This window comes from Sebastes umbrosus, chromosome 1 (assembly GCF_015220745.1).
Source record: "Sebastes umbrosus isolate fSebUmb1 chromosome 1, fSebUmb1.pri, whole genome shotgun sequence".
Taxonomy (NCBI): Eukaryota; Metazoa; Chordata; class Actinopteri; order Perciformes; family Sebastidae; genus Sebastes; species Sebastes umbrosus.
The window spans coordinates 17425565-17450324 of NC_051269.1; the positions used below are offsets into that span (position 1 = coordinate 17425565).

The 24760-nt window shown below is 39.0% G+C and overlaps 3 protein-coding genes and 1 long non-coding RNA gene across 4 annotated transcripts; 1 reads left to right on the forward strand and 3 right to left on the reverse strand.

Moving 5' to 3' along the window:
* The first annotated feature begins 523 nt into the window (after window positions 1-523).
* LOC119498572 lies at window positions 524-5983 on the forward strand. Its single transcript, XM_037787567.1, has 6 exons — window positions 524-1039; window positions 2172-2800; window positions 2961-3071; window positions 3356-3417; window positions 4961-5221; window positions 5350-5983. Exons 2-6 carry the CDS (start codon window positions 2182-2184, stop codon window positions 5386-5388), a joined length of 1092 nt encoding a protein of 363 aa, XP_037643495.1. The 5' UTR covers window positions 524-1039; window positions 2172-2181; the 3' UTR covers window positions 5389-5983.
* Window positions 5984-9975: 3992 nt separating this feature from the next.
* rplp2 (ribosomal protein, large P2) lies at window positions 9976-13217 on the reverse strand. The gene is made up of 5 exons (XM_037785946.1): window positions 13061-13217; window positions 10679-10802; window positions 10542-10590; window positions 10349-10450; window positions 9976-10106 (listed from the first exon to the last, which is right to left on the reverse strand). The coding sequence occupies exons 2-5, from the start codon at window positions 10799-10801 to the stop codon at window positions 10030-10032; spliced, it is 351 nt and encodes a 116-aa protein (XP_037641874.1). The 5' UTR covers window position 10802; window positions 13061-13217; the 3' UTR covers window positions 9976-10029.
* Window positions 13218-15191: 1974 nt separating this feature from the next.
* LOC119497676 lies at window positions 15192-16048 on the reverse strand. The gene is made up of 2 exons (XR_005208955.1): window positions 15882-16048; window positions 15192-15760 (listed from the first exon to the last, which is right to left on the reverse strand). It is a non-coding gene; the product is annotated as an uncharacterized LOC119497676 (long non-coding RNA).
* A 1936-nt stretch (window positions 16049-17984) lies between these two features.
* Window positions 17985-22486, reverse strand: LOC119497667 (adenosine receptor A1). Its single transcript, XM_037785931.1, has 2 exons — window positions 21464-22486; window positions 17985-19122 (listed from the first exon to the last, which is right to left on the reverse strand). The coding sequence occupies exons 1-2, from the start codon at window positions 21817-21819 to the stop codon at window positions 18486-18488; spliced, it is 993 nt and encodes a 330-aa protein (XP_037641859.1). The 5' UTR covers window positions 21820-22486; the 3' UTR covers window positions 17985-18485.
* Window positions 22487-24760: the final 2274 nt, after the last annotated feature.

Below are 24760 nucleotides of genomic sequence, written 5' to 3' on the forward strand. Positions count from 1 at the left end.
GCAGAAGACTTAGTTTAGCTCTGAGAATATCTAGTGAATGTACAGTGGACGTTTGTGCAGAAATAAATGCTGCAGCTCCTCCAGACCAACAGAGGTTTTCTGTGTCTTGTGAAGTGACGGGGCTCCGCAGCGAGAAACGTTATCGTCTCCGGCCGCGGTCGGGAGGCTGAAGCAGGAAAAGCCAACACTAGGATCAGCACTGATTCATGGAGAGACCTCCGTCTGGTCAGCTAACATTACTGCCAGCAGGTGAAATATAGAGTGATATTGGTTTTAGCTGACGTGTGTCACCTCACTGTTTTGAGCGATGCTCGTTCATGTCTATTTAGAGCGAGCACAAGCGCGAGCCCGACGCTGACTTTTGTTGACTTAACGGCCACAGGTGTCGCTGTTAACAAGCACTTCTGATTCTTACAAACTGTCCCTTTAAGTTAGATAGATATTATATAAAAAATTGTAAACTTCCTCTCAGCCTTGGTAACGTGTCCCACATTGTCCCACACAAACATACTCTTTGTGCTACATTTGGTTCGTTGGGATCTGGTCACCCTGACTACTTATATGTAATCCTTCTATTCAAACAGCCTATAATGACATAAAGTCACATGTGGTTTCCTCTCAGAGCCGGTCCCTTATAGGAAGTGAACTGTGCAGCTTTTACTTCCTGTATAACGTGGCTGGCCACAGCACCATAAGGGAGGAGGAGGGAGGGGAGAATTACAACACAGTCGAGAGACCCAGCGAAACCGTAAACAACAGATAAAGTCTGCTCTGTGAGCTCACATGCAAAGCAGGAAGACTTTTCTCTTTTCCCGTCCTCCGCCCACGCCTTTCAGTGAACATGACGACAGACGTCAGGCTACAGGTGAGGGAGGAGGAGGGCAGAGACGTGCCCAAACAAGGGTGGAGAATGTGAGCAGGTAGCTGCACTCTGGAGAGTCCCTTCACACCTTCACAGTTGCATCCAGTAACTACAGAGACCTGACTGTATAAGGATCTCTGCAGGGAGGTAAACCATTCTGCTGCTGAAGGAGACGAGGTGAGCCACTTCATCCTCTAACATTTAACAGACAGTTCTTCCTATTCCTCTTTAGAGCAGTGTTTGAAAACGACATTTCTGCGGCTGTGATATGCAAAGCCTGACACTGTAATGTAATAGTTAATGCAGGACTCTTTCTGGTACCCATAATACTATATATATTTTTAAAAAGTAGTAAACTAGTCTATTTCTCTGTATATCTAGTTTAATTGGCAACAGTTTTAATAATTAATACATTGTTTATGTCATTTTGTTAAAGCAAGAATTAAGTGGTTTCAGCTTCCTGATTTCTTAAGTGTCGACTTTTGGTCAGACAAATATGAATAAGTTGACGTGGTCGATGTTTTTCACTATTTTTTTAAAGATTAAATCAATCTGATTGAACAAGACAATAATTTGCAGGTTAATTGATAATGAAAATAATCCTCAATTGCAACCTCAATAAAGTTTAGGGCTGCAACTAATGATGAATATCTAGTGGTGTGGTTGCAGATTGTAACCAACTGAGTACCCATCTGCTCCCCCTTTCCAAGACTGTGTGAGCCGCTGGGTGCAAAACCGTGGTACCACCGTTCACCTCGCTCAGAGGCCATCCTTACCATAATAACACTATGAGCAACATGGTGGACTCCGTAAAGAGGACCCGTTCTCTATGTAGATATGAAGGGCTCATTCTAAGCTAACGAAAACACAACGATTCTTATTTTCATTATACACTAATGAAGACATAGTTGTGAGTATTATATTCCATTTCTGCTAATAGACCCCCCAAATGCTACAATCTCCTTTAACTAATATTTTGGTCAATAAAATGACAGAAAATAGTGAAAAATACCAAAAATGTACATTTTCAAATGGCTTGTTTTGTCTGACCAACACTCCAAAACCCAAAGATATTAACTTCATTATCACATAAGACGGTAAAAGCAGCAAATCCTGAGACAAAGCATTGTTTGGCGTCTTTGCTTGAAAAATTACTGAAGCTATTTTTCTAATCGGTTAAACAACTTTAGTTTAGGCTTCTTCCAGTATACATACATACATATAAGTAATTTTTGTCTGGAATTGGTGGAATTTTGATGCAAAACAATCTTGTAACCTATGTATTGTATGTGTTTTCTTTTTCATGTAGTTGCCTCACCATGGAAACACACACAGAAGCACAAAGGCCCGGTAACGGCCAGCTGATCTTTGTGCCTCACAAGGACACAATCCGTCTGCTGGAGGTGTACGTGAAGCGCAGCCTCAGCGTCAATGATGGGACAGAGGTGAACAGGAAGGCCAGGAGGAAAGACAAGTGGGTGACAATGCCAAGAAAGCAGAGACGCCATTCCAGCGACCCTTCCCTTCACTTGAGCGATGGATTTAACGACGGGGAAATTGGTGTATTTTCTGCAGTCGAACCTGCCGCAGATCAGCCCGAGGTGCGTCTCGAGGAATCGGAGAAACCAACCAAAAAATCAAAGAAGAACAAGAAGAAGCCCTCGCTATGGAAAAGTTTCCTTGGTATTTTCTCTCGGAACAGTAGCGATGAGAGAGATGAGGAGCAGGACAGTCCATCAGAAATACCCATGGCCTCCTCAGGAGACGAGGCCTCTGACGTCATGACTACCTGTCTGCCCACAACTCCCGCCATTTCACAGAAAAGAAAGTCCTTTAGAAGGAAATCCATTAAAAGAAGATTATCCAGAAGGCTATCTCTGACGAGACCAAATAGAATTGTTAAAGACCTCATCCCTGCTGACATCACCCGAGTTGAAGGTAAGTTTTAGGATTGAATGTGACTGAGTGGATAGAATAGACAGATAATATCATTCATTTGTTTAATGTAACCAGAATCAGTGGCAATATGTTATGAAAATGCTTCAACCGCTTGCTGTTTTTGCAGAAGTACATTAACAAATATTTTTTTTCTTTGCAGCCATCGTTAGCGTGGCACCGACATACCAATATTACGAGAAGGTGTCAGAGGTACTGGAAAAAATCATCGACGAGGAGAGGAAGAAAGAGGAAGTTGAACCTCTGACTGATGGTGAGAAACTGTTTCTCTTCACGTTAGCTGAGCTGTGCCAAGTGTATGGCAGTATTGAAATGCTTTAAAACTGCTTTTTAATTTGACATAAGTCAAGTCAGTTTAATGCACACCAGACAATAAAGAGCATTTCTCTGATAAATGTAGTTTGTAATTGGTTGAGTAGTGAAAGTTGTGTTGACTTTGAGAAGTTATTTTTATTATTATAATCACTCAAAGATGAAATGAATCCCTATAACTTCCGCGTATTGATTATACTTCCCGTCTCTTTTGTTTTCTCTCAGAGGAAGTAATCGACAGGATCATTGCTTTGACGAAGCAGGAGGGTGATGCCATAGAGTACAAGGTTGGTGTTAATTGCTGTTTTGTGTTAAAATGAGTTGATGAAACTCTCTGTAGCGTTTAATAATTTGGGAATATTTACAGGATCATTGTTTTAAAGGGCCAGTGTGTTACATTTAAATGCTTTGTACAGAGTGGAGTTATTCATGCAATTAGTTAATTACTAAAGAATTAATTATGGTGAGGTTTCAAAGTAACATACGAATGAAGTATTTTTGTGCTTTGACAGTTTCAACAGAAAGCCAAAGCACATTAATAAACCATAAACAGTGTTATAAAGTCAGATAATAAAGATCATCCAGATAAAGATAATAAAAAGTACAAACTCCATGACACAACTTCATGTTAAAAGGAAAAGCCACCATTTTATTACACATTTGTACGTCATCAATATGTGATATTTAGTGAGTAACTTTTAAATTCTTGGTGCGACAGCTTTTCCTGTTCTGATCTGTCTTTCTTTACCTCTGCATGAGTTGACTCATCCAGCATTGTTTTTTACAAGCCCCAGAGAGATGGCGTGCAATAGGATCACAATAGTGAAAGTACAGAGAGAGTCATGAGACCTGCTATCAAAGCACAGCATGTCATGTGACTGCTTTACACTTTGGACTGCTGGTCAGACTAAACAAGCAATTTGATGACATCACCTCGGGTTATAGTAAATTGTGATCCTCCGACATTTCTGGCATTTTATATGATATTTAGAGCATTAAAGGGGAACTACGCACATTTTCAAAATTCATACATGTTATTCCTATGGTCTAAGACAGTCCAAAAAATATTAGTAAACGTGAACAACTCTCCCAAATCTAAAAACTAGAGTGCTAAAACTCAAACTGGTAATGCCATAGGGTATAAAGTGCTCCATAGATAATGAATGAGGAGAGATGTTATAGATGACACTGAGAGCACCCAGAGGAATGATCTGAGTATATGGGGGCATTTTCTGTTTCACAACTGACCACACTACAATATAATAAAGCTCATTTGAGTATAAAAAAGAAAACAAACATTCTGTGGGTCCACAAAGTCGGTCTCCCATTCATTGTTTATGGAGCAGCTCCAGACTTTATACCCTATGACATCACAAGTTTGAGGGTTAACACTGTTAGCTCTGTCAGCAGTGTTGCCGTTGTTTTCACTGATAGCGCTGTTAGCACCGTTAGCTACAAGCCGCCGGCTCAGCTGTCGCCATGTTGTGAGCCATGCGGAAGCAATAGAAATGCTCCCAATCTCGCATGTAGCACCTTTAAGACCGATTGATTAATCGATGAAATAAAATAGAGATTAATAGATAATGAAAAAAAATCATTGTTGAGAGTGTTAAATGTGTGATTGTTGAAAGTTGCAGCCAACAAACATCATTGTACTTGAGTTGAAATCCTCATCATCTACAGTATTTTTGGCCACCTGCTGGTATAATACAAATATAAAAATGTATTTTAGGCTATTTCATGGTGTGTTTGTTCTTTTACCATGAATGTTTATTAGCAGTAAAAGTGTACTATATTTACTGATGGCCTTCCTCTCTTTATCTCCTCAAGCTGAAAGACAACCCCACCCTGAGCAACTTCTTCCAGGGGATGTCGTACTCTTCCTTCCAGAAGTTGGCCGATGCGTATCTGGAGACGGAAGCATCGCCGACCCACAATCCTCCCACTGTACTACCGACGGCCCCTGAGCTGGTCAAGCTGGCCTTCACGCTGGACTTTACCGCCAGGGTAGCCAGGCTCTCCAAACAGAACATCGGTCACATTACTGGCCTGGGGAACCGTTATCTAGAGGACCGATTTGAGTACACGCAGGTAAGAATCAGTCAATTTAAATATGTGTAGCATATGTGTGAAAATGGTAATGCAGCATATGAACAGTGACATAAACAAATAGGCACACCAAGAGGTTTGCTTTAAAACTCTTTTGTTTTCTCTTTCAGGCATGTTCAGATCATCCAGTGTCCGACACCGATGACTGAGAGGCAGCCATGCAAAAATGAAAACAAAACTTTTCTCAGCACCACAGATGTCGTTCAGGATGTGTTGCAAGCACAAGGTTCCCCTTTTTATGAACACAATGGACTACCTAACACACATTTTAAGCTTGTGAACAAACAAATTGTTTTCCTTTTATTTGATTTTGTACTGTCGCGTGATGGAAAACTTGCAACAGGATCTCTTCTGAAAAACCAGTTGAACGGCTTTGGTAGATTTGAGTGTTGACTGACGTCCTTCACATGAAGGATCAACTTAAAAACTAAGCACAGTCTTAAAACGTGGCATTATTTCAGACTCACAAATAGCTGATTCTACAATGAGACTAAAAATGTGATGCTCTACTTTCTGTACATTGATTTGTAATAATACAATAGAATAACCTTTGATGTATATAAGCTAGACACCTCTGTGCAATACTTTTTATATTTTGTATATATATATATATATATATTTCTAGGATTTGAAAATGAGCAAAACTTTATTTAATAGAAGCTAAACTGAAATGTGACATGATTGTTTGTTGATATGAATGCTGGCATTTGTATGACATACTCAAATAAAAGATGTTGAATTTAATGCTCAAATTTATATTTTTAGACATATTTTTCAGGTTGTTCTCCTCAATGCGACGTCAATAACAAAGCGTTTATTGTCATGTGCACAGTTAAAAACAAGTTTCCCTGTACAATGAAATTCTTCCTTTGCCTTCTGCTCTGAGTGCCGTTTACAAAGAAACACAAAGTATAAGAAATAAATACAAAAAAATAGATACGGAAAGAAAGGACACTTCATACAATATGCAATAAAAATAGAGAAGAATGCTATGTACAATATACAATAATAGAAAAATGGAACAGTTGTAGTATATCTCAGGAACGCCCTGAGGGAATTTCTTCAAATTTGGCACAAATGTCAGGAACAGTTGTGTTTATTAGAAAACCATCTTGCAAGAGAGAGTTTCACAACTTGTGGGTTACCACAACATGTATAAACATGTATAAACATGTGTAAACATGTGTAAACATGTGTAAACATGTGTTTACTGAGTCTGAAAAGAGTGACGCCGAGGGGTCTGACAAAGCGTCAGTTGGGATCTGAACGCGTTGAAGTTTCACACAAATGTCTAATAGCATAAAATGATGAAGTGATGACATTTTATATCCAAAAGGTCAAAGACCAACTTCACTGTGAAATCATAATGTTCTACAAAACCACTTTTTCTGGCCATTATTCAACGCCATAACTCAGGAACAGAAGGGAAGATTGTGACCATATTTCTCATGTCGGACACTGAACTGGTGACACTAATCTTGGGTGCCCACCTTGAAACAGTGCTGATTGTACAGATTGATCTTCTGTGCTGCCAGGTTGAAGATGTGTGTCAAGCATTCATGTTTCAGAGTTTGTAGCTTCTTTGCAGCAACATCCATATTTGAAGCATTGTCGACTGTCATGGCTACAACTTTGGGTTCTATCCAAATCTGCTTTATTGGCCAAGCATATGAACACATACAACCATTGAGCTTACTTTTATTCAACGAGTCCATTTCCTCCTCCTCCTTAACTATAAGAGAAGGTGAAATTTAATAGAATGAGTCATGTCCAGCCAGTGGAGGCTAATACTGTGGTTGTTTTTGATGGGAGGATCCCTTTATAGGGCAGTTAGTAGTTGTAGTATTGAGATCAATTTAAAGGCTTGCAAGAAAAACAGGGGCTGGGAAAAGACACAAAATTATGTTTATTTTTTCAGACTTTATATATATATTTGCCTTTTTTCCAGCAAATTCCTGGATAATTTTACCTCAACAGTCTTCTAAAAAAATCTAAAAAATGTCTCTTTGGTGGAACCAAACCACTGGTAGAAATATGCAGCCAAGGGTCGCAAGCAATACTTAATTTTAAAGGGTCGCAAGTCAAAAAGGTCCGGAAGTACTGCCCTATTATATAAGCAAGCTAGTTGTGCAAAGGTGAAGGAATGACAAGACCTTGATTCTGCCACACCTCTGTAGTTTTACTCATACCTTCTGAACTGCAGAGACAGCAGTCTGCAGTTTCTTCCTTGGAAATACATTCCTGCAAGACTGAAATGAACATGTCATGGCAGTAACTGCTGCAACCGTACGCACAGTGTTGATGCTGATGTGTTTGCGTGTATAATATTTGCAGAGATTGTTGACAGCGTCGATAATAGATTCCCAGACGCCAGGTGATTATGAGATGTGACAGTCTGTCAGTTACATGCTTGAAGCATGCAGTGAAGGCTATCACCTGAGGAACAGGTTCCCCCCGCAGGCAGGAGGTCCGCCTTAATATCCTACCAGAACTAATAGGCTCACAAGGGATTCTCGTGCATCCAGCAGCACAGTGCTAAGCGACACATGTACTCACATATACAGGTACGTCAGGGAAAAGAAGGCGGCAGAGCAAATAGAGAAAGAGATCACGAGACTGCTCAATGAACACAATAGTCTTAGCGTCATCATTCACTGCCATGTGTAATCAAATTGGTGCTTTTGTGAAGCTAAATCTTTCAATACGTAATAAATTAATGTGTCTTACCTAGGGCTGTCAATCGATTAAAATAGATGAATTGTCCATGATTAGTCATGATTAATTGTAAATTAATCCCACATTTTTCAAAATGTACCTTAAAGGGAGATTTGTCAAGTATTTAATACTCTTATCAACATGGGAGTGGGTAAATACGCTGCTTTATGCAAATGTATGTATATATTTATTATTAGAAATCAATTAATAACACAAAACAATAACAAATATGGTCCAGAAACCCTCACAGGTACTGCATTTAGCATAAAAATATGCTAAAATCATAACATGGCAAACTGCAGCGCAACAGGCAACAACAGCTGTCAGTGTGTCAGTGTGCTGACTTGACTATGACTTGCCCTAAACTGCATGTGATTATCATAAAGTGGGCATGTCTGTAAAGGGGAGACTCGTGGGTACCCAAAGAACCCATTTTCATTCACATATCTTGAGGTCAGAGGTCAAGGGACCCCTTTGAAAATGGTCATGACACTTTGGAGTTTTGAGCGTTGTTTAGCCTCCTTCACGACAAGCTAGTATGACATTGTTGGTATCAGTTAGGTTTTCTAGTTTCATATGATGCTAGCTTTAAAACTGAGCCTGGTACGACCTCCAGAAGATCAATTGCATTAATGCATTAAAGAAATAAGTGGTGTTAAAACGAATGTTATTATCACGTTAACTTTGACAGCCCTAGTCTTACCTCTTTACATTCAGAGTTGTTGTTGTTGTAACAGTATAGATGATGTCTGGAGCTAAACTTACTTTGTTGACACAAATGTGTGTGACTGTCAGGTGAGACAAAACAAGAAGTTCAGGGGACCTGGTAGTGGAAAATTTCAGGATTGCTTAACAGTGTTGGCATGTTCAGGGGCTAATTAAGCTGTCATACATTCAAAGTGGAGTTAAAATGAAATAACAAAAGATGAATTATGATGTGACTAATGACTCACATCACATTACTTATTTTTACAGCAATTTCCTTTTTCGTTGTTACTTGTCTCTGTCTCAACACACTTAATTAATAGTGGTCATATTCCTCATATAATTATTGTTTGCTGCATAGCTTGTCTCTCAGCTCTGCTGCAACGTGTCAAGTGAACAGCACACATTTTAACCATTAACATGAAAAACACAGGTGCAAATAATTACATTAATGATGCTCTGTTGTCATTTAAGTGCCTCAGTAAACCATACCACTCAGCAAGCATGATGCACAATGCCATGATTATATTAGTTACACCTGCTATCTTTGCTATGACATATTGAACTGTCTGCCTGCCTTGAACATGGTCTCACAGACCATGTTCTGGGTTTCAATTCATCTAGATGAAGTAGCTGGTATATTTCTGGAAGAGTTGGAGATGTTTTGATGGGTATGATACATGCCTGGTCCACTTAATAGCTGCTGTCTGCTTCTGTATATTATATTTCTGGGGATGAAGTCTAGTATTATTTCTGCTGTCTTTGCTGTAATGAGCTTGGTGTATGCTCGTAGGAAGTAATGTCAGACGCCAAATATCTAGTCTTTTCTTGGTCTACACATAATAAATCCAGTTTATGTGAGGTAGCTGACTGAAATGGGGCAAAACCTGTGAGCTAGTTCAGGTACACCATTTGAAGTTGCACTGCTACACTCATACATGAAGTGTATTCACTGCAACACACTGTACGTATATCAGTCACTCCAATCCTGTTTTGAATTGTGGTGGTGGAGCCGTCTCTGTGTTACGGTTGGATCATGTGCTTGTCCCTTTAAGCCGGAGCCATTATGTGGTTTCTGGCCAACAGCAGGACAGACTGACCACATGCAGAGTCTGGATTGCCTAATGATGACAAGTTCCCTAGTCTAGACTATTTTTAGCCGACAACAAATTAACTTTCAACATCGAGCCTTGAAGGCCAGACATTTTATTTCTAGAAACCTTAATGGTGACGTCTTTGGGAATAATTACATTTGCACAGTCATAATTTGTGAGAGCCATTTTAAACTAATTAAAAAGGACAAAAAGACAATGTGATGAGTGTAAACCTTTTACATTTTTATTGCTTTTTAAACACAGAGAGAGAGCAGATTAATCAAAGAGTCCAAAGCCCATATCTTCGTCTGACTCTTCTGATTCCTCTTTCTTCTCTTCCTTTTTCTCTTCCACTGGAAACGAGACGGAGAACGACAACAGTCAATACTACAGACAGACGTCAGCAAGAATATTTAGCAGTACTTATGTGCAATATCGTCAACTTTGTTTTAGGACTGCTAAATGCGACCACAGATTAATTTGCGAGGGCATCATTTATTGCTATTGAAATACAATAATATATGATAATGCCATTTAGAATATTAATCCTACAGAAACTGAAAACTGAAGCTACAAATAAAGGGTATAAACAAACCAGCAGCAGGTGCAGCCACAGCTCCAGCGGTCCCACCAGCAGCAGCGGCGGCAGGAGTCGCTGCAGCACCACCTGCTGGTACGGAGGCTAACTTAGAGAGGCCTGTGGACAGAGGTAAGAAAAACAATTTTTAGCCCTCTTCCATGTCCGACATCTTGAAATCTTCAATGCATATTTACGAAGAGGCCTCTACCTGAGTTCATGACTTCATTGATGTCTTTCCCATTCAGCTCACTGATGACCTGCAGAGAAATAGAAAGATTTAACTTCAGCCACACAGCATCTAAACTGTTTCTGTAATTGCATAATATACCGTTGTTAATGGCATACCTTGTTTAAGCGTTCGTCATCGGCCTCAATTCCTACGCTGCCCAAGATGGCCTTGATGTCCTTTGCAGAGGGGCTGGTGTTTCCACCGAGCACAGCCAGGAGGTAAGCGGCCACGTAACGCATTCTGTATTGACAGAAGAGACACACAACATGACAGGTGAACAATTTGTGTGTGACTTTGCAAGTTATGCAACTCTGATATCAAGTCTGGGAGAATAAAATAAAAAACACCCCACGTCAACTTAGTGGCTTTCATGTGTTAAAACCCGCTGGAACTTTGTCATCCATACTTTTTTAAATGTCACATAAAATACACCACAAATAACTAAATAAGACGTTACTTGCTTTTGCTGATTTTACCGACAATTTAAACTGCCACTTCCATAATTTACAGGTGAGATTATTAACGATTTTGATGTCTTTCAAAGCTAAATTCCTAAAAAAAGCCAAACATTCCCTAGTTGCTGCTTTTGAAATCATCATTAAGCTGATGAAGATTTGCTGCTTTTTCCTGTCTCACATCATTGTCATTATTTTGGGGTTTTGGACTGCTGGTTGTGGACAAAACAAGCATTGTGAATATGTCAACTTGGACTAATTAAATTGTGATGTGCATTTGTCACAATTTTCTGACATTTTCAAATGATGAACTGTGGAAATAATCATTAATTAATGATGGAAATACTTTGTTTTGCAATTAAGGATTATCTTAATTAACAGTTAATCAGCTCTTTATTTTCTCAATGGATGGTTTGGAATATAAAATGCACAAAAAATGCAAAAAAAAAAAAGAAATGCTCATCCTTAGGCTCAAGTTGACCAGTTGATGTATTCAGATTGCTTATATTGTCTGAACAACCGCCCCAAACCCAAAGATATTCAGTTTTCTAACATAGAAGACCAGTCATATTCACATTTGTTATTATTTCTTGCCAATTTAAATAATTATCACTTCAGCACTAATTGTGGTATAATGTACGGCAGCAGCTATAATCATGTACTATATGATTTTTGAACTAATAATCTAAAAAAAGGACCCTGCTGTTACTCCTGTTAGAGCCCACTCATCTGACTTCAGTGTATTATTATTATAATCCCCACTAGGCTGAAATGCATGCTTTCCACACATGGCAGGTTTATTTTTAACTACTTATCATGTTACAAATATTGTGGTGTATATATATGAAGTAAACACTGTTAAGTAGTGCTGTAACGTGCTGTGCCGAGGCTTCGAAGCGTGTGTCGAGTGTTGCAGGAAGTTTTCCGAGGTGCTGTTTACACACATAAGATGCATTCTTCACAAAACAATTACAGTTTATTATACATGTATGTTATATACTATATAGAAAATAGACATATTATATAGATATAAATGGATTACATGGTAATATATATTTTTTTCATTGTTTATAGTCATTCCCAACAGCCTTTACTGGCGCAAAATACAGTATATCACCCAGTAGACCACTTACACACCAAAAAAATGACAACAACCTGATATTTTCAGGTGGAATTTCATTCATTCTCACTGTGCAATATCATTTTCCACTTGTGCAATTTTGTTAATAGTCTGTTTATTGTCAATACTGTATATACTGCTCCTATTTTTATACTTCCTTCTATTTATATATTTATATATCCTTATGTATATATCATGTTTATAGCTTATTTTGTATATTGTATATTCTTAAAATTTCAATTTTTCAATTTTTTTAATTCTATTTTATTCTAACGTTTTTATCTATTCTTAGTTATTATACTGTTTGACTTGCACCAACATAACCAAAGCAAATTCCTAGAGTAAATCTCTTACACCTGGCAATAAACACAATTCTGATTCTGATTTAAATGGTTCATATTTTGTTACACTTTGTTTAGCTCTTTTTTTTACTGTGTAGCTGATGCATCTTGTTTTTTGCACCATCCCCTTTGCTGCTGTACACTGCTAATGTCCCCACTGCAGGACTAATAAAGGAATATCTGATATCTGATCTGATCACATGGTTGAGATCATATCTGCCTGTTTTACACTCTTTGGCCACCAGGTGGTTTCGTGCACATGAATTAACCCTTTTCCTAACCATTTTGCTGGAAAGCTTCAATGCTTCAGCTCGCATCACTAGTGTCGCACACTGTCCTGTCTGTATGTGACACATGTGTGATACATGTGTGCTGTTAGAGCTGACAGAGAGGCAGCATGGCGGCCCGTGTGTTTCCCCTTCAACAACAACCACTCCTCCATTAGAGACAGCGTCTTCTACCGCAGCAATAACACATCTCTCAGTCTTTAAAACCAACAGGCGAGTACACGGCGCATTAAAGACACAGTTAGACATCAATTACTCCACACACACAGTTTGAATTGTTCACATTTTGACTTACTTTAAGTCTAAAGAGACACGAAACGTCGGTCACGCTAAGAGAGGGAGGAAGGAGGGAGGAGGCGGGACCGGAAGTTGTAGAGGAAGGTAAATGCGTCGATTTCATTGGTCCGTTTCGGATGACGAAGTGTACGTCAGCGTTTCGATCCACCAATGAACGAGTGCGAATACATGAATGAAAGATATCTGTCACAGTTATCCATTCATCACATTATTTACTATGTATTTAGTATTTAAATTACAACTTCCTCCAATCTCCTGTATGCTACAAGTGTGCAGTGATGGAGGAAGTATTCAGTTCCTTTACTTAAGTACTATCTGGACTATCTGGACCATTTGCATCTATCTGCTTTCACCTCTCCTAACAACTGGTGCACTTTAAACTTTAAACTTACTTTACATACATATACCATTTTTTAGACTGCACATATTACATCTATTTATTGTACACTACATTTTTTATTGATGGACGGTACACGCTATATTCATTCACTATGTATATTCTGTATTTCTATTTATTGTTTTATAATCTTTTTGTACACCTGTACCTCTGTACCTGCGCTTTGCTGCTTTAACACCTGAATTTCACCCCGAGGATTAATAAAGGTTCATCTTATCTTATCTTATCTTAATACCACACTGTAAAAATACTAGGATTGAAATAAGTTATACTAAAATAAATTTACTCACAGTATTAAAAGTAAAAATACTCAATGTGGAAAAAACTAGACCAAAAGAAAACAACCAAAACTTCATGATTATTATAAATAAAAAATAAAAGTAAAAGTGAATCCTCATATTTGAGAAGCTAGAACCATCAAATCTTTTCTGTCAATCGACTAATTAATTAATCGACTAATCATTTCAGCTGTACCTGTATATACTGTTGGGTAGTTTTAATCATATATAAGCTCTTCATATGTTTTGAATGCATCTTCATTTTGAAAGTATGTAACTAAAGCTGTCAGATAATTGTAGTGGATTAAAAAGTACATTTACTTTTGAAATGTAGTGGATTAAAAAGTATAAAGTAGCATGGAAAGAAAATAGATAAGTAATAGATAATAGATAATAAATAAAGTACCTGAAATTTGCACTTAATGACGATACTTGAGGAAATGTATTTAGTTACATTCCAACACTGCAAGTATGTAAGAGTATATCTAATTTGTTTTGCCTTTCTTTTTATTCTCACCTTTTCTCCTCCCTACCTTTCTTCATACTTTCTTGATTGAACATTTTTATTCAATCAGCACTCTGCTGTTTTGTTATCAAAATAAGGCAACCTGGCAGCTTGTGAAATGGTGTAAATTCACCGCATGTCAACAGTTCATCGTACGATTCTTTGATATTTACTGTACAATCTCAAAAAAAAAAATAAAAAGATCTCTGACGTGAAAAACTGTGGATTTCATCTGTTACAGCGGTGGCAAAAGTATATTTTACTAAGTAAAAGTAGCAACACCTCATTCTGAAAATACTCGTTTAACGGTAAAAATCCTGCAATAGAAATGTAGAAGTATTCCCAGTAAAATGTACCATAAGTATCAAAATAACTCATTAGGCAGCAGAATGGTCCCTTTCAGAATGTTATATTATATTGTTGGATTAATATTACTGATGCATTTCTATATCTGTAGCATTTTGATGTTGTAGCTGGTCAAAATGGACAGGGGTAGGTTAATCTAAAACAAAGCATCATTTATAAAGTGATTATCATTTGATTGTAAAATCGTAACCATAAGCAAAAACTACAGTATGCCCCTCTAAAATAGAGTTTAAAGTAGCATTCAATGGAAATACTACAGCTATATCTGAAAACTGTGTAGAGAGAGCTTAAGTTTCCCTTGAAACCCCCCTTAAATTGTCTGTTAAATAGCTTTAATGAGGAAATGTACATTGAAGGCCAATATCACATAGTCTGTATCTACTCTGATACCAATTTTAATATTAAATTACATTTTATTGAGAATAAATGATTTGTACTGATTGAGCATTTTACAATGCATGATGCAATGTCATCAGCCTGAACAGAACACCCTGACTAGGATATTAATACGCACCAGAAGGACAATAATCAGTAGGTTGATATGCTGTGTGCAGTATACTCTATGACAGAACAATGATTCAGATTTAGTTGTACACATTATTTATTTCCATTAATTCACCATCAATAATATAGTTCAGAAATCATGAATACACTGCTGTATCTCCAGTTAAGATGGAGCTATAATTCTTTACTGGGTATTTGTAATACCACAATGTAGAAAACACAAAAAAGTGATAATATAATCAAGTGGTCACCTTCTAATCACAACCTACAATTCAAACAACTCCTCCTGTCTCTGCTGGGCGAAGAGAAAGTCGAACAGAAAGACCACCAAATCTGACACAAACTCTACAATCTTCTTCACGTTTGTCACATACCACATTTTAAAGCCACATTCTCCCAGCAACATGATCAAAAAAAGGACCAAGAGCCCGAGGAAGATGCGGTCCATGTAAAAGTTTGCCTTTTCTTTGAAGGTCCACTGCTCCCAAGGTAGACTACGCCGGGCTTCGTGGTATTTACCAAAGTGCTCCAAGGCTTGCCGTTCGTCAGTCAGGTCTTCCTCGGGAGCCTCCAGGTCTTGGCCACCCTCTGCTTCGTCACTCTCAGCCATTTTATTGTGGATTGGAGCTGCAAATTTTCTTCAGTTGTCTGAGAGTATTAAAATGATGAAAGTATTTGAATTGCTTTTTAAAATACAGTATCTCCTATAGAGCTTCACAAATCTTTGCCATCTTTGCAGCTGTTTTGGGATGAATGTGAAGGGTCTTACCTCAAAGAAGATTAGTGTAGGTAGAAGATAAGATGCTCACACGAAATCGAGACTTTTTGTCTCCACACCTACACCATGCTTGTGCCCCGTCAGCATTCGGCAGGCCACCGGAGCCACGGGAGTGTGTTGTGCGAAGGCGATGAATGCCAGGTTGGTTGTGCAGCACCTCCCTCACTAAGACGAGGGCCGGGGATTAGACCACACTCAGCAGTTTCAAATCCCTCATCAAGGATGAAGGCGACAGATGGTAAAATACGTATTGATATGACGACAGCATGTTCATGTGGGAAACTATTCAACCGTACAAGTCTCAGGTGAGCATAGCATTTCTGACCATTGAATATGCATAAATACGAGAACAATAAATATCCCTGTGGGCCTCTCTGCAATAGCCACACCAAACCCACATATCAAATAAGAAAAACATTTACACATGCATATTCTTAACCAGATTAGACCTTTTTTTCCTTATGCATCAAGTTCTGTGAGTGGAAGTAGTGTGACATGGACAGGAACCAGGCAGAAGTCAAACTGATGACAAAGCAGAACTGACGCAGCTTTAGCAGAAGCTTTAGCATTAGAGTTGGAATAAATCACTTCAGCATAATGCTCTCTGGGTAATTCACTCAAAGGCCTGCCACCGCTACTGAAATATGGCTGAAAGTAGCTGAATTAGCTGAAGAGATGCCTGCATCCTGTGATAAAGACTAATGGCTGGGTTGCTTTAATGCTGCCAGAGTTGTGCTCCATTTGGTTTAGTGACTTTATTGTTCATTTGCATTCCAGACGGGGCCTTTTTACTACTCTGTATATTGAATGTTTTTCCGTAAAACATAACATTTCAGTACCCTCTATTGATCTATACCCAATAAATCCTCCCATTCTGACTCTTCTGCTTTTGTTCATGTGATAACTCAAATACCCAATGTAAGCATTTGCAAATCAATCTGAATTTTAGCCATGCTAGCAGTATGACTCTATACGGCAATTTTGGTCAGTCTGTCGGTCCACCATGGGATGATTCTTAATGACTTTTGGTGATCTCCTGACTTTTCTAGCGCCACCAGCAGATCAGAGTTTTCACTTTCTCATCATCTCCATGATGGGTTGCCATGAAATGTGATACAGACTTTCATGTTCCCCTCAGGATGAACTGTAATTACTTTGTTGCTCTTTTAATTATTGAATGTTATTACACGGCTTTGTTGAATACTCTATTCAGATAGGACAATCACGGCGTTCTACGGTGTGTTATTTCCTTATAGCAGACCGTTGCTATGTATAAAAGACCGTTGCTATGTATAACAGACCATTGCTATGGGTGTAGTTCTGATGTTGGACTCTGGCAGAAGTAAAAAGCCCTGTAATAAGCGGGATAATGTACAGCTAGCGGGTCATTGTTGTGAAGTAAACCCCTTCAGGACGATGCCTCACGTTGGGGTGCCGCATCGCCTTGTCAGGGTTTATTTAACAACAATGACCAGCTTCCTGTACGTTATCCCTTACTCAGCATGCTAACACACTAAACTAAGATGGTTAACATTATACCTGCTTTGCATCAGCCAACCCGGTATCACGCCAAAGCGTGTAATAAATCTGCCTGTCTACCAGAGGATAGCGTGCCAGTGTCACGTTTTGCCTCGCCTAGGCGGGAATATTGCACATGTATGAAGGTGCAATACCAGCAGGGGGCAACAAAACCACTCAAGGTTCTAAGTACTCTAAGTATAATACGTACCAAAACAATGTAACGGAGTACGGAAAACACGTCACAAACGTGCCTTACAAGACAAAACACCAGTCTCGAACACCGGTCTCGTGGTTTAAAGTCCTGTGTTTGTTGGACCCATCCACCCGCCATAAGCAGTCTTTCTTACTTTTTAGTCTACGTCACTAGCTCTAGTCTAAAATATTCACGCAGATGCATTTACATTGCAGTCAGTACAGACTACATGGCGTAGACACGCCAAAAGCAAGAACGGTGTTTTTATTTCACACTTTTCACTTGCGCATTATCATGTCATTCATACACCTTCTTCATGCGACCGGGCTCTATCAACATGTTAGCATTGTCATTGTGAGCATGTTAGCGTTTAGCTCAAAACACCGCTGTGCCTAAATACAGCCTCACAGAGCTGCTAGCATGGCTGTAGACTCTAAGTCTTATTTAAAATACTGTATATTTAAATTGCTGTAAATGTGAAATAACTGTAACATTAGCATATTAAGTGAAGAAGATATGTATGTTTATTCTGGTGAATTTACCAACAAGCCTTTTGAACATGAAATGTTTGTTGCATCAATTATTATGTTGACATACAGTATATGTTATAATTCAATATGAATCAATAAAGGAAGCCTCAAGTGAAAACAAAATAATGAAAGTTGACATTATTTTTCTTTTGATTGCATTTTCTTAAAATCTAATAGTGTCAAAGAAATAAGAATTGAGCAGAGATGAACTTGTCCCATGACTCAATGAAGTGCTTTGCTTTGTGTTCGTTAATGGGTTGATATTCCAAATATCACATAATCCAACGAGTGTCATCGGTGCACCATCTCACTGTACGCCATGTACACAGTGGTAGCCTACTGTAGTTCTTGTTACAGGTTTACATCCACTTTCTCCGTCACGTCTGGTGTGCTGGTGGGGCACCGGGTGGGCTCCGTCGGTCTACATAACATGCAGCGGCGAGCGATCTGGATCAGCGTGACCCGGAACCGTTTTATCCTGAATGCATAAACCAGTGGGTTGAGTGCCGAGTTCACATGGGACATGAAGATGCCTACATATATGGCAAACTTGGGTATGGAACACTGTGGGCAGAAGAAGTCAATGCAGTTCATGATGTGTATCGGCAGCCAGCACACCGCGAAGAGAAAGACCACCAAGGCCAGTGATTTGGCCAGCTTCAGCTCCTTCCGATAGTACCGCTCAGCGTCACACGTGGCTTCGGCGCGCCGATTAAGCTGTCGGCGGATCACCCTAAAGATCTCCGCGTACAAAGCGATCATTACGGACAGTGGAACCACCACCCAGCCGAAGAAATTGAAGTACACCATGTAGTCCATCCTCATGACTGTGGTGAATTTACAGACAATGTCGCTGGAGTTGCTGAGGTTTGCGTGAACGTTGTGGTTATTCCATCCAATCATCGGAACCAATCCAGTGAGGAAGGAAAGGATCCAACACAGACAAACCGCCACACATGCCCTCCTCTGGGTCACTATGGTGCTGTACCTGAGCAGAGGTTATAGGAAAACAAATGAAGACAGTTTTTTTAATAACTTAAATGCATACTGTACTGATGGATGAGCATTTTTTTAACAAAAGCCAGTCCATAAATTATTGTTCAGAAGCAATTTTTCTCAAGTGCCAGCTTTTGACGTTAGGATCCAACTGATGAACAAAAGAATATATGGGCAGCTGCCAAAATTACTGAACAAACTCTGCCTTTGTCAGTTATTTAGGCAGACAGGGAAATTTTCATTTGCTTAAAAGCTCTTGATGTCCAGCCCGTTAATTTGCATCAAACCAGACAATGATGTATGGGGCCATGTCAGACGTCCAAACTGAGAACCACCTTCTCTTGATTGACTCTCTGACGCTAAAAGCACACATTTAGGGTAATATGAATAAAAGTTACTTGCCTTGATTTGACTTGTATGGGAAGAGATACATGCTGTGTAATGCAGTATCAACTGAATTCTTGTTAAATCAGGCTTGTGAATGAATAGCACTTATGTCAATAACAAGGGATGTATGATGTTATTGGCACATCATTGGCAGATAAGGCTTTTAAATGAGATATCAGCATCAGCCTGAAATAAACATTTCCTCTGATATAACAAGCCAATAAGATAACACGTATGTGCAGGTGACGGGAACCGTTGACAAAGCGGGTGAAAAAGCAAATATGTCTGCACATGCTTTCACATGATCCCTGTGGACATGAGATTGCATTGTTTTGCAACTTGTGAAATAGGTCAAAAAATGCCAATATCAGGATTGTCAGCCTCATCCAAGTCTGTTAAAGTAGGAAGAATTTTTAAGTTGTGTATGAACATTTCACATAAAAATGTACTAGTTTTGTTATTTTTCCCAGTGAATGTTTACATTTTGAAAAGCCTTACTTTATGTCTGCATCTCAGTGGGGTGTGACGAATAAAGAACACGAAAGTGAGAAATACTTGCCTGCGAATATTATATGTCTAGGGTATTTATTGTGAAAGGTAAGAACGGAAGGAGTGGATCTTTTCTGTGCTGTCTTTGTCAAGGTTGGGAATAATTTGAAAAGTGAAGCTAATGAGGAAGTGTCTTAAACTTGCATTCTTTCTAATGTCCAGCAGGGGGCGACTCCTCTGGTTGCAAAAAGAAGTCTGATTGTATAGAAGTCTATGATAAAAATGACTCTACTTCTCGTTTGATTTATTACCTCAGTAAACATTGTAAACATGAGTTTATGATCTCAATCGCTAGTTTCAAGTCTTCTTCAATACAGCATGATGTTCATTTAGTGAATTATGGTCCCATTTAGAGTCAAACAGACGATAAAGCAGGGTATGCTTTAGGTCGTGGCTACCTTCTGATTGACAGGTCGCTACCACGGCGTTGTCTTTTCTGGGTGTTGTCCGTGTTTACGTCTAAGAACTTTACCCCTTTCACAGTGTGTTTTCAGTTCATGAAAGTTAATTGTAACATTTTGGTCGCCTAAATATGTCCTATTCAGCGTTCGGTTGTACTTAGCTCCACCTTCTCGTGTCACTTCTGGTTGCAAATAACCAAGATGGTGATTGCCAAAAACCAGGATGACGTCAGCCTAAATGCCGAACTGGAGGCTTCAATGCAGCAGTCCCCAAACCAATGGGTGACGTCACGGTGACTACGTCCACTTACAGTTTATGCTACGGAGCCTCCGTGTTGTTTCATAAATGAAGGCGCAACTCAACTGGTTCTGCACAACTTGACTGGTTGATGCCTTTATTTGGGGTGCGAAAGCTCAGAAACTCGATCTCGTTCCGGAAAAAAATTATGTTACTTTTACGCTGCACAAGAGTTGCGTTCTGTGTGAAATAATTCAAAAAACAGTTTGCAGCAGGTGTTTAACAGCCTTAACAGTAGGCATGATAATATGTTAATTCCACTACAGGAGAGACTTGATGTTTTCTGCAATTAGGTGGAAAAAAATATGTGCGTAAATCGGCATCTGCAATCAGCCAAAATGAGTTGGAAAATATCGGCAAAAATCCAATATCATGCATCTCTATCAATAACATAATCAGAGTCTATTTTTTATGAAGAAAGCTGGACTGGAACTGGAACCTGCAATCACAACCAATCAGGGATTATGCTGACATCCGCTTCCTATTGCTCTAAGTAATGAATATTTTATTGATCTTACCATAAACAGACTGTCAATAACTACAGTATATTGATGCTGTAATACTTTTCTAAACAGTCATCACAACATTCATCATCCAACACAATCTCAACCAAACTAATCTCTACTTTCATCCCGAGAAAACCTAATTACACCTTTCAAGTGAAAGTATAACCAATTGGTTTTCCAACAGTTCCTCACCTGGTGGGAATCTTGACACGCAGATATCTGTCGATGGCGATAGCCAGCAGGGAGAGGATGGAGCTCTGGGTGATGATCAGCAGCAGGCAGGACAGGAAGAGGCAGGTGTAGAACTGAGTGTTAAATCCCAGACTAATGATAATAGCCAGAGGGATGACCAAAACACCCACAGCGATATCAGCCACGGCCAGTGACACGATGAAGCAGAAGGTGGTGTTGCGGAGAGCCCTGTTCACACACACAGCCAGCACCACCAGCACATTCCCCACCACAGAGGCCAGGGCAATAGCTGTCTCTATGGAAATGTACATCATGTCCACATGCTCCTGACGCTTGATACCAGGAGAAGAAGACATTTTTACTATTCACAGATCTTGCTTACCTTTACTCAGATTGGAAAAAATAATCAAAATTGGTTGTTGAAACTTCTTGCCTCCACTTTGGGTTTTGCTTCAGCAAAAACATCTCCCATTTTGTATGTTATCTAGCAGAAAGAAGTACTTTTTCTGTTACACAACGAGTGCTCCTGAAGGGATGTTAAATGATTAATCCTTAGCATGTTGCTCAAGCTTCGCACAGGACTGGATACCAGTGCATCACTACTCTTCTACAACCTGACTCGCTCTCTCTCTTAGTCACTCTCTCACTATAGACTGTAAAAACGGGTCATAAATTCAAGGGGAGGGACTTTGCTTTCTGCAGCAATAGTTTTGCTCACATTAAGTGTGTGTGTGTGTGTGTGTGTGTGTGTGTGTGTGTGTGTGTGGTTTTTGAGAGGTGCTGTGGTCTTTACGTAATAAGCTAGATGCATTTTGATAAGGGTGTTAATGATAAGCTCTCAACTGAAGATTGAGAGAGCTGATTTTATTTCCATCATCATAAGTGAGTATAGGTGAAAGTGCAAAACCAAAGAAATGCCTGAGAAATAGAGTCATAGTTACATATAAATCGGACAGTACTGACGAGTTTAATATTCAACTGCAAAATGCCAGAATTGCGCATCCTCGTCACAATTCGTTATTAACCAAAATTAAGGGATCCATGTCAAAAACATTTGTTTGTAAACCATAGTTATCTTAAGAAAATTAATAGCAGCCAATGTATTATCCGACATTTTTTAAATCTCAAAAACTGTCCACTGTCCAGTATCCTGAAAAATCTGGCATCAGTTGACCTCACGGTGACGACAAGGTTCCAGGAAGTGACTGCTCCCGGAACAAAAAATTGACGTTGTGAAACAGCTTTTTGCGTGTCATTTAACACCACTTCGCTACCCTGAAATGTTCCCGGTTAGGTTTAGGCAACAAAACTTCTTAGTTAGGTTTAGGAAATCGTCAAGGAAACGACTATGTAAACTAAGAAAAAAATAAATATGTACACAAAACATGTCACAAATGTCACTAATGTAACTTCAAAATAACTCAACAATACTTTGGGACACGAACACCAGTTACCTGGTTGAAAGTCCTGTGTTTGTTGGACCCATCCACCTCCCCTCCCACCAACCATAAGCAGTCTATCTCTCTTTTCATTCTCGGTCACTGGCTCTGAGCGTAGCATATTCAGTCAGTACAGACTCCATGGCATACAAATGACACACAAAAAGCAACAATGGTGTTGTTATTGAACGTGAAATGACTTACAAATTACTGTGTCATTCATATTTGGTGAGACCGGGCTGCACCTTTGGACAAAGCCAGGCTGGATGTTTCCCCCTGCATCCAGTCTTTATGCTACGCTAACCTAAGAGATAAGATAACTACTAAGATAAATGGGCTGCTGGCTGTAGCCTTATATTTAATAGACATATATTAATCTCATCTAAGTCTCTTCAAGAAAAAATAGAGCAGAGCGTATTTCCCAAAATATCAAACCACCTCTTTAAAAGCTGCATATTAAATCACACCAATAAAGGACATTAATGCACACCCATTATACAGTAGGCTACAACTACTTTATTGCTGTGATGAATGTTGGATCCAGCTCTTTGCTCTTCGTAATGTGAGTCGATTATTGTAAGAATGCATCATCTCTAGTATGACTGAAGTCTCTTCCTGTTTTCAGGATGTCCTAAAATGTGCACTCACGTTCCACTTTAATAATACAACATCAGAAAGAGAGATGGGTGTTATTATGGTGGTTGAGGTCCAATTAATCCTTTATTCTATCTCCTAAAATTAGTAAAATCTTATTTCAATGCAGTAACATCTGCTGCAAATACATACCTTTGCTTATTTTGTCATGTAGGAGCAGTTCGATATTTTAATGTACACATTTAAGTGGTGCTTTTTTAATAAATGTTATTAAAAAATGTAGAGTCACAGTCTTGCATTTAATTTCAAAGGTGCTTTTTTCCCTTTTCTATAACTTGGACTCTGCAGGGTAAACTGCAGGTAGGAATCTGATCCAAAAGTTCCATTACTTATAAAAACTTAATCTAATTGTCTGTCAGAGAATGAGAAGACTTTGGCAGCAGGAATCACTGAGCAAGCAATCGATGAGATGGTATTTAGTTGCTTAAGGAAGCCAGTTCAGTGTCTGCCTGCAAATATATTCAGTCTGATCACTGCCCTTTTTTTTATTTATAAAGGAAGCGATGACTCAGGATGTTGTTTCAGCACATTGCCGATATGATCTCAGGCTCTGGTCTAAGCATTAGAGTGTTCATGAGCTGACACTGAATCAGTTTTATTAGGCCTCTGTCATCCCACATGCCTTCATTAGCTCAAGTGGTAGTCGACATGCATTATCACTTCTAATCTGGAGAAGCAATAACTGTAAATTAAAAAAAATACTGCAGTATGTATCAAACATATTGGTTCAGCACTTAAGAGCCCCATTATAATGTATCATTTCTGTGTTGCAGTTTGTTTCTTTTTTTCTCACTTGGATCGATCCAGTAATGTAAAAGGTCTCCCTTGTAGTAGTGTGGTTATATATTAACCATTAATGTAACATGGCTGATAAATTACATTATTTTATTTTACATAGACTGTATATAAGAAGTGGACGTAGTCACCATGACATCATCCATTGGTTTGTGGACTGTTGTTTTGAAGCCTCAAGTTTGGCATTTTGGCCGTCGCCATCTTGGTTTTCTCCGTCGCCATCCTGTTTTTTTGCAGCCAGTAGTGACACGAGAAGGTGGAGCTAAGATCAACCGAATGCTGAATAGGACAATTTAGGCAACCAATATGTTACAATTAACTTTCATGAACTGAAAACACACTGTGAAAGGGTTAAGGTTCGAAGACGGAAACATGGACAACTCGCAGACCAGACAATGCCGTGGTAGCA

Coding starts and splice junctions, on each gene's coding strand:
- LOC119497667 (XM_037785931.1), bottom strand. CDS start 21,819: ATGTCTTCTTCTCCTGGTATCAAGCGTCAGGAGCATGTGGACATGATG. Junction 19,123..21,463: donor CGTGTCAAGATTCCCACCAG/GTGAGGAACTGT, acceptor ACCTCTGCTCAG/GTACAGCACCATAGTGACCC.
- rplp2 (XM_037785946.1), bottom strand. CDS start 10,801: ATGCGTTACGTGGCCGCTTACCTCCTGGCTGTGCTCGGTGGAAACACC. Junction 10,591..10,678: donor ATGACGAACGCTTAAACAAG/GTATGCCATTAA, acceptor ATTTCTCTGCAG/GTCATCAGTGAGCTGAATGG. Junction 10,451..10,541: donor CAATGAAGTCATGAACTCAG/GTAGAGGCCTCT, acceptor CTCTGTCCACAG/GCCTCTCTAAGTTAGCCTCC.
- LOC119498572 (XM_037787567.1), top strand. CDS start 2,182: ATGGAAACACACACAGAAGCACAAAGGCCCGGTAACGGCCAGCTGATC. Junction 2,801..2,960: donor TGACATCACCCGAGTTGAAG/GTAAGTTTTAGG, acceptor TTTTCTTTGCAG/CCATCGTTAGCGTGGCACCG. Junction 3,072..3,355: donor AGTTGAACCTCTGACTGATG/GTGAGAAACTGT, acceptor GTTTTCTCTCAG/AGGAAGTAATCGACAGGATC.